Genomic DNA, 9516 nt, shown 5'->3' with positions numbered 1-9516 from the left:
ACAATATATTATAAGAGCACAAACAAGAATATCCTAAAAAACTAACATTAATAAACCTTAAATCAACTGAAAAACTTAGGCTCATTCTGCACATGCAGAATAATGCACTTTCAAACTGCTTTCAGTGCTCTTTGAAGCTGTGCGGAATGGCAAAATCCACTTGCAAACAGTTGTGAAAGTGGTTTGAAAACACATTATTTTGCGTGTGCGGAAGGGGCCATAGCTAAGATATAAGCCTAAACATTGGGCAAACAATAAATCCAACACTGAGGGTTTTACATTAAATCTTAAAAGGGATAAAAGCATGTGAAACATTAACACACTCATTTATACACATTCCTTCCATGCCCTAGGGAGACTTCTGTGTGACACTGGTCTCTTTGCTCTGGTCCTTAGCCAGTGTAGTTTAGCGATGGGCTTCGGAAGATATTTTTCATATTTTCCTGGCGATAACACAATCTGGAGTTGGCAACTTAGGGGCCTCACAGAACATTCAAACAAGGGCTGATGTGGGTATTTTCCTAACTATCTGTGGTTACATGGCTCTGGAAGACCATTCCAGAGGCCTGTAATCACAGCACAAAATATCCACAGAAGAGGGTAGCGAGGAAGGAGCCCTGCAGATTTCTGGGTTGATGTGCAGGCTCAAACTGGGAGAGATGGGTTTTCAGATGCACGAGTCCCTGGTTGTTGACAGCTTTAAAGATGATAAACAGCACCCTGAACTGGACACAAAAAACATAATAGATGTTCCAGTACTGCCTTAAGCCTGTCTACTCAGAATCCTATTCAAGGCTACTCCATAGGGCTTCCTACTTGGAAACTGTTCTTAGATCTCAATGTTGTCTTAAAATCAGAGTAACACATGCACACTTCCAAGCTCTGGTTAGTAGATATGGGGCAGGTACTACTGCCTAGCCTTCAAGGGCAGCCCCATGTAGAGAGTGCATTATGGTAGTCTGGTCTTGAAATTACTTTAGTGTGGATGAGCATGGTCAGATCAGCAAGAGACTGTTTCTACACAAGAAACAGTTGCAAGAAAGGCAGTTGTGCAGCTGCCTTTACCTGATCGTCAAAGAACAAAGCAGGTGTAATAAAACTCCTCTTGTTGTTCAGTCTGTCAGGCTGAACAATACTCTATGGAAAGTGGGCAGAACAATCCCTTCCTAGCTTCTGCCTTCCTGACAAGAATCCGGGCCGTGAAAGCCTTCGACAACTCTGAATTCCATTTTAGCTTGTTACCCTCTGGAAAAACCTACCATAAAAACCCAATACACTTAACTCAGCTTGCTCCACCCACCCCCCACAAAAACCCCTGTGTGGGTCCAGCCCAAAGAACAGATATAGTTGTGTGAGTAGCCAGACCTTCAGCTTTTGCATAAAGAAATTAGTAAAGTTGCTGTCTTTAAATCTATCAGAAAAAGAAAAGAATTCTTCATTAATATGGGAAGCGAGGCAAGATAACTCCAGCAAGGTCCTGTGACACAAACTTTTGCATGCTCTAAACCAGGGGTAGGGAACCTTTAACACTCAAAGAGCCATTTGGACCCGTTTTCCATGGGAAAAGAAAACACTTGGAGCCGCAAATAATTTTTATTTAAAATAAAGATAACACTGTATATATTGGGGTTTTTTACCTTTTACTCCGCTCATTCTGAGAAGCGCATGGATGCGTCCGCCCTGCTGCCTGCAGGGCGGGCAAGGATGGGGCCAGCGGCTCGGCCTCGCCGGCTGCCGGGAAAGCACCCACCCCGCTCCAATGGGGCAGGCGAGAGGGGAAGCCCGCGGTGCGGCCCAGCCGGCCGCGGGCAGTTGGTGCGCCCGCCCTGCTGCCTGCAGGGCGGGCAAGGATGGGGCCAGCGGCTCGGCTCATGGAGCCGCAGTGCAAGGGCAGAAGAGCCGCATGCGGCTCTCGAGCTGCAGGTTCCCTACCCCTGCTCTAAACAATGCTGGATCACCAAAGAGCAGGGATACTGCCATTTTAAAAGACTGCTAGAAATGACCAGATTCCTGCCCTTCAGGCTATATCTAGCAGCATCAGGAAAGATGGAACTCAGTTATTATCTAGTCAGTAGCAGCCTCTTGTGGCTGTAAAGGGAGGGTGCAGAAAATACCTGGTGACAGAAAGGAAGACAGCAGTAAGGGATGCATGCCTTACAGGTGTGGGGTAGGGCTCAGGAATAAGACCATGCTATCTAACCAATTGGATGTTCTTGCACAACAGAATTCTGGTGGCTCTTCAATCCCTTCCCAGAAAAGATGTCATTGCGTATATTTTGGAGAATCGATATTGTGGAGAATCTTTCCCACTGACATGGCTCGCAATGGTGACCTCCAGCAGCGGCAGCAGTGATCCTTCCTCCCGTCCTCCTTCTGCGGAATGAACAAAGGGGCGGACAAGATCAGCCGCATGCATGCCTCCCTTTCCCGGGACCAGAACTGCCCCCCCCCCCCAACAGCTGCCCCTCCTCCCGCCCCCTGCAAGCGACGGACCCACCGCACCGCACTGAGGAAAGAAAGGTAAGGGTTGAGCGAAGGTGGCACGAAGAGCAGCCCCGGCCGGCAGCCCGGCTTGCCGCGGGGGTCGGCAGAGCGCGGCTCGCCCGTTCTTCTCTTTGCAGACATCATGTGTATAAGACTGTTTTAGGGGGCGGGGGGTTGTTTTGCTTTGAGAAGACCACGAAAAGTGAAATATATACCGGTACGTGCTCCAAATAAATAAATAGATAAATAAATGAATTCGTTGTTGAGAAAAAAAATCAAGAAGGCCCCTCCCCTTTTTTCTCTGGCTGAAAAATGAGAAATTCGACTGAGATGCACATGCACACAATCCCCTTCTTTAGATTTCCCGCTGTGTACCAAACTATTGCATGCCATGGAACTTTTTAGAGAGTGATTTCTACTGAGCATGCGCTTTGCGAACATCACCCTACCTTGCCGTCAGAGTCCCTCTGAGCACGCGTCCTCCGTAAGTCGTACCGCCCTTACGCGTTACCGGCTTCAAAGTTCTACTGAGCATGCTCTATTTTCACTTTACCCTCACGGTATTTTTAACATGGCAGAAGCCGTAGCTAAATTGTGCGCGTGTATTTGGCAAGTGTCACGCTTCTAAGGTAAGTGAACTTCAATAAAGATCAATAGGGATGTTTTCTTGCTCTACGGGGGTTTTCTTGTGTGTGTGTGCGGGTTCTGTACAGGTCTTATTAACAGAAGGAAGGGGACAGGATCCTTATTTGCAAGAGACCCCACTCCCCTCTTGGCTCTCCATGCCCAGCTCAGCCAAGGCGTGGTGCAGCAAATACATCTAAAGCTGGTTCAAGCCAGTTTCCAAATCGTTGCAGTGTTGAGCCGTAGTAATAATAACAACAACTGGGTAATATTTTCTTCTAAACCTCTGAGTGGGAACTTTACCAAGTGCAGCTGTTATTGACGTGGGGATGACAGTATGGCCTCACGTGCTAGATTTCTGCCTGTCGGGCAGTTCTTTAGTAATCTAGAGCTTTTTTTATCCTGCCCTCTTTCCAAGGAGCCTGGAGGCATATATGGTTCTTCCCTTCCACCGTTTTATCCTCACAACAACAACCCTGTGAGGCAGGGTGGGCTGGAAGAGAATGATTGGCTCAAGGGCACCCAGTGAGCTTCCATGATAGAGTGGAGATTTGAACCTCCAACTGCCTGGCCCTAGTCCAGTGCCTGAATCGCTATACCACACTAGCTCAGACTGAGAAGTGACTCAGTTGAGAGATTACCCCACCCCACCCTCCGCCCAAATGGCTCAGTAAGCCAGCACTGCAGGGGTTCCTGAGTTCTCACCCAGCAATGGGCTTTGACTTGGTGCCTCTGACTGGTAGTGGCTCAGGAGAAGGCAAATGATCATTGTTGCTCTGAAGGAGCTGACCCAAACAGTCCCAGCAGCGTTGATAGAACTGCTGGGACTTGGCTGTGCTTGCTCCTGGCAGCCCACTAGGACAGCAGCAAATTAAATGGCCAATCCACCCTTGACTAAAGCTACATGAATGTGACAAGTGAGGCCAGGTATCCACCTGGCACCCCCAGAACCTTTGGGAGCAGGGCACGGTGAGGACATGATGTCACACTACATGACAATGTAGCCATTAAGAGCAGGTGCACTCTAATCTGGAGAACTGGGTTTGATTCCCTGCGATGCCACTTGAGCTGCAGAGGCTTATCTGGGGAACTAGATTAGCTTGTGCACTCCAACACATGCCAGCTGGGTGACCTTGGGCCAGGCACAGTTCTTTGGAGCTCTCTCAGCCCCACCCACCTCACAGGGTGTTTGTTATGAGGGGGGAAGGGAAAGAAGTTTGTAAGCCCCTTTGAGTCTCCTTACGGGAGAGAAAGGGGGTATATAAATCCAACTCTTCGATGCCACAACTTAAGCAAATGCTGGTATTTCCAGAGTGTTGGTTGGCACACTGATGTCCTGCTCAGGCTGCTGGCCACACATATCAACACACAGCAAAGCTTCATTTCTGCCCCCACCCCCATCTGTTCTGCCAGGTGTGGAAAAGTATGGAGGGGGCCAGGCAATTGTTATCCCTAGTGTGGCCACAAGAGTGTTTAGGTAGCCTCACAAAATGTTGGTTCATGCAAATGGTTTTCGTAAAAGTGCCATATGAGGAGGGCTAACCACCTGCCTGGACAGCCAATTTCACTACTGAACTAGTCTTACTGTAAAACACTTTTTAATGTCCAGCTGGTATCTTTCCACCTGCAATTTATACCCATCATTGCAAGTCCTATCCTCTGCTCCCAAAGGAGCAGCTCCCTGCCTTCCTCTAAGTGGGGTAAGGGTTCCTTTCAAATACTTCAAAAGAACAATCATGCCCCCCCCCCTTCTCCAGACTGAACATTCCCAAGTCCCTCAGTTTTCTCTCACAGGTCTTGGTCTCCAGGCCCCTGCATGCAGGAGTAGCATGAACAATGCGGTGTACAGCAGCACTATGATATCTTGTGTTTTTAATGTTAATTGAATTTTCTAATGTGATTTCTAGGTTGCCCTTTATCATATGGACTCAGGACAGCTTACAATGAAAATTACAGCAAAATGCCCCAATAACAAAGCATCTTTTCATTATCTCTCGGTCTCTCTCTCTCTCTCTCGGTGCCGTGCCAGAGACCAGGCCACCCAGTGTTAGGGGTAGAGGATAACCTTCTCCCATTTTCACAATAGTGTTCCCAAGCCTAAGGCTTTACCGCCCCCCGCCCCAGCACACAGTTTCCTATTTGGGTGAAAGCAAACACTGCACTTGGGGGATACTATTGTGATAGGGCTGACCTTGCCTGCAGTGACCCACAGTTACTTCAGCCATGAAAGATGAGGCCTGCTTTTACCTCAACAGTCCAGTCTTGATCTGTCCCTTGAACACTTTAAAACATAGGTGTCAAACTCATGGCCCTCCAGATGTTATGGACTACAGTTCCCATCACCCCCTGCCAGCAATGTACTGGCAGGGGATGATGGGAACTGTAGTCCATACCATCTGGAGGGCCGTTTGACACCTGTGCTTTAAAATATGACTTGATGTATATTCTCAACCCTGAACTATTATTATTTTAACAATTTTGTCTCTTTTTTTGCTTAGCACTACTTGATTTGCTTTTAAAAACTTTTGTAGTCCACTTATGCCCAAGCTAAAAAAAAGGCGCAAAGAGCAGAAATCGCATAACTATATACAAATACTGCCAGTGTTATGTTTGTGTGTGTGCATCTGGTTTTTTTGGTGCAGTTTGTGACTTCAATTTGTTCTTATGGCAGGAAAAGAAAATCATTTTCTCCTACTTAGTACTCTTGTTTGTACTGAGGACATCATGAGAAACCTAAAATTACTGAGAACACGGGAATGCCAGCCCAGCCAGCCTTTTGGAATTCCACAGGGTTTCTCTCTCCGTGTGGACCGAGGGACATTATTAATCAGCTCAGAGTATGGAATTGTGGAACTGGATCCTGTCACACAGGAGGTGAGGTCCTATATTTCTTTGTCAAATTGTTTTTATGTTCTAAAGTAGTGGTTTCCAACCTGGGGTAAAATGTACCCCCAGGGGTGTGCGCCAGAGTGTTTGGAGGTGTGCTAAAACATTACATAATGGATTTGCAAATATGGGTGTACAGTTTTAGGGAAATGAGTTGCCAAGGGGCAGTGGCGTAGCTATCACAGGGCAGGGTGGGGACAAATGCCCCAGGCGGGCCTCCGTTCAGTCATGTTGGGGGTCGGAAAATCACCCCCCTTCCCTCTTGGCCGGGCCTGGCTTGGCGGGACTGTCGCAGGGTGCCCCTCAGCCCCACCAGTCCCGGCGGAGGCTGCAGCCGAGTGCCTTTCGAATCAGGACACAGCCAGAAACCATCAGGCTGCCCGGGACTGCTGCCGGCTCAGGTAAGTGTGGTGCGGGGAGGTGTGTGTGTTTGAGAACGTAGCTGCCATTTTGCCTGGGGCGCCATTTTGCCCCGCTACGCCTCTGCCAAGGGGTACATAAGTGAAAAAAAGTTGGGAATCACTGTTCTGAGGCAAGGCTTCCCAGCCTTGTTGAGCTTGTGGAATTTTAAGAACATTTAGAAGAGGAGGAGGAGTTTGGATTTATACCCCACATTTTTCTCCTGTAAGGAGATTTAAGGTGGCTTACCAGCTCCTTTTCCTTCCTCTCCCCACAACAGACACCTTGTGAGGTAGGTGGGGCTGAGAGAGTTTGAAAAGAACTGTGACTAGTCCGAGGTCACCCAGCAGGAATGTAGGAGTGCAGAAACACATCTGGTTCACGAGATAAGCCTCTGCCACTCAGGTGGAGGAGTAGGGAATCAAACCCTGTTCTCCAGATTAGAATCTACCTGCTCTTAACCATTACACCACACTTAGTGAATACCGTCACAAAACTGCTTTCTTGGGTGGGTTAGGCTGGGACAAGTTGCAAAATTCTGGGAGATTCTATGCCAAATTTTCTCCTACAGTACAGGCAGTTTTTTTTCTGAACACGTGCTCCTTGCGGACGCAAAGCTAAAGTCACTAGGACTCTTCTGAAGTGTCATCAGTTCCAAAAAAGGCAGAGAAAAGTTAATATTGGCTCTGCTTCAGGGAGGAAGGAAGTGAGAACCAAGAAATGCATCAGCAGGTTGGGGGTCACTGTTCTGACAACTGTCTAGCCATAGCTGTGGAACTACCCTGTTTCCCCGAATATAAGACATCCCCAGAAAATAAGACATAGTAGAGGTTTTGCTGAAGTGCGAAATATAAGGCATCCCCCGAAAGTAAGATGTAGCAAAGTTTTTGTTTGGAAGCATGCCCAACAAACAGAACACAGAAAAATAAGACATCCCCTGAAAATAAGACATAGCGCATCTTTGGAAGCAAAAATTAATATAAGACATTGTCTTATTTTCGGGGAAACACGGTAAAGTTGTGTGTTGCTGATTACATTTGCTGTTGATCATTTCAGTTCTTTCAAGGACTGATCTCTGTAGGAATGTTAAATCTTAAGAAGTTTATAACTGATGGGATTTCAAATGGCATTATGAATATTAGTGGTAGTGATTGTTTTTCATTACCCTCTGTTTTGTCTGACTATAGGTCACAAATAAAATTTCTCTAACAGCAGAAGGGTTTCTGCCAGAAGATGGAAGTGGACATATTGTGGGTATCGAGGATATTCCTGACCAAGAATCTGTTTGTGTGGCTACAGCCACTGGAGATGTTATCCTGTGCCACCTGAACACAAACCAGGTATGCGGTATTGTCAGGTGGTGATATACAACCTCCAGCAATGTCAAAGGAAGACCAGAAATCTAGCCAGTGATAGAGGTTGTCAGCTGCTTGCATGATAAAAGTCTTCGTGCCTTTTCCTGCCAACCCATTTTTAAAGAAATTAGTATTGGTTTCTTTAAATTTGTAGAAAAAGAATATATACACTGTCACACATGTATACGTAACAAAAAAACCCAGTTGTAGTGGAAAATACAACCAAATATAATCAGAACTAAATGCTTTAATATTACACTATTGTCTTAATTTGACTAGTTTAAATTATGTTCATTTTCACATCATTAATGAATGAATAAACAGATACTTAACGGCAATAAACTATTATGTCTCTCACGTAACTAATAATTAAAGTAAATCAATTTTTAAAATAGGTATTTTGCTCAAATGTGTCCTGAGATATGAAGAGCGAGGTCAAGGGTGCCGCGACGTCAAAAAGGTTGGGAAACACTGGTGTCGTGGTTAGGAGAACTGGACTCTAATCTGAAGAACTGCGTTTGATTCCCCACTCCTCTACATGAATGGTGGACTCTAATCTGATGAACCAGGTTTCTGTTTCCTCACACCTCCACATGAAGCCTGCTGGGTGACTTTGGACTAATCACAGTTCTCTCTGAACTCTCTCAGTCCCACCTAGAAGAGAGAAGAAGAGAAGAGTTTGGATTTATATCCCCCCTTTCTCTCCTTCAGGAGACTCAAAGGGGCTTACAGTCTCCTTCCCCCCTCACAACAAACACCCTGTGAGGTGGGTGGGGCTGAGAGAGCTCCGAGAAGAGAAGCTGTGACTAGCCCAAGGTCACCCAGCTGGCGTGTGTGGGAGTGTACAGGCTAATCTGAATTCCCCAGATAAGCCTCCACAGCTCAGGTGGCAGAGCTGGGAATCAAACCCAGTTCCTCCAGATTAGATACACAAGCTCTTAACGTCCTACGCCACTGCTGCTCACTATCTCACAATGTGTCTGGTGCGGGGAGAGGAAGAGAAAGGAGTTTGTAAGCTGCTTTGAAACTCCTTAAGAAATTGGAGAAACGCAGCATATAAATCCAGATTTTTCTTTTTCTTCAGCTCTGAAACAAGTGACGATTGGATCTTTATCTGCTTAAGTTTAGTATGTCAGTGTCAATAAAGGTAAAGGAGCAGTGTCAACAAAGAACAGTGGAACTAAACCCTCTTGTCTTTCCTCCTTCCAGTTGGAGTGTGTGGGAAGTGTGGACAGTGGTCTAACAGTGATGAGCTGGAGTCCAGACCAAGAACTTGTTCTCCTGGCGACAGGTACAGAGCAAAGTTTTCAAGTAGATATGGTCAGTTGACTTTCTCATCCTTAGTTGCAGAGTGGCAGGTAGTTAGTACCGGCTGTTTGAAAGTCATGATTTGCTAAATAAGAATTCACTTTGGCAATGCATGCTGCTTCCCCTTTCAAATGAGGATTTCTCTTTCTCCCCTTCTCTAGTTTGCTTTAAACATGGTTCAGTGTACAGGCCAATATGGTGCAGTGGTTAAGAACGCTGGACTCTAATTTGGAGAGCTGAGTTTGATTGCCCACTCCTCCACGTGAAACCTGCTGGGTGACCTTGGGCCAGTCACAGTTCTCAAAACTTTCTCAGCCCATGTAGAGGCAGGCTAACAGCATCGGAACATATTTTGCCTTGAGAATGCTACAGAGTCATCATAAGTCAACTTGACAGCACTTTCCACCAACAGTGTTACAGGTGCTCCAAAACCTACCAGGGTTAGGCTCCTTAAATATCG

The 9516-nt window shown here is 46.5% G+C and overlaps 1 protein-coding gene across 1 annotated transcript in view; it reads left to right on the top strand.

Annotated features, from left to right (window-relative positions):
• The first annotated feature begins 3020 nt into the window (after positions 1–3020).
• ELP1 (elongator acetyltransferase complex subunit 1) overlaps positions 3021–9516 on the top strand; it is a 57321-nt gene continuing 50825 nt past the window's right edge. Inside the window, exons 1-4 of the mRNA XM_048504412.1 lie at positions 3021–3113; positions 5780–5982; positions 7581–7733; positions 8958–9039. Of these exons, the coding sequence (XP_048360369.1) occupies positions 5833–5982; positions 7581–7733; positions 8958–9039 (385 nt within the window). The 5' untranslated portion in view covers positions 3021–3113; positions 5780–5832. The remainder of the gene's footprint in view (positions 3114–5779; positions 5983–7580; positions 7734–8957; positions 9040–9516) is intronic.

This window comes from Sphaerodactylus townsendi, linkage group LG07 (genome assembly GCF_021028975.2).
Source record: "Sphaerodactylus townsendi isolate TG3544 linkage group LG07, MPM_Stown_v2.3, whole genome shotgun sequence".
Taxonomy (NCBI): domain Eukaryota; kingdom Metazoa; phylum Chordata; class Lepidosauria; order Squamata; family Sphaerodactylidae; genus Sphaerodactylus; species Sphaerodactylus townsendi.
This window is presented reverse-complemented; position numbering and strand designations above follow the sequence as displayed.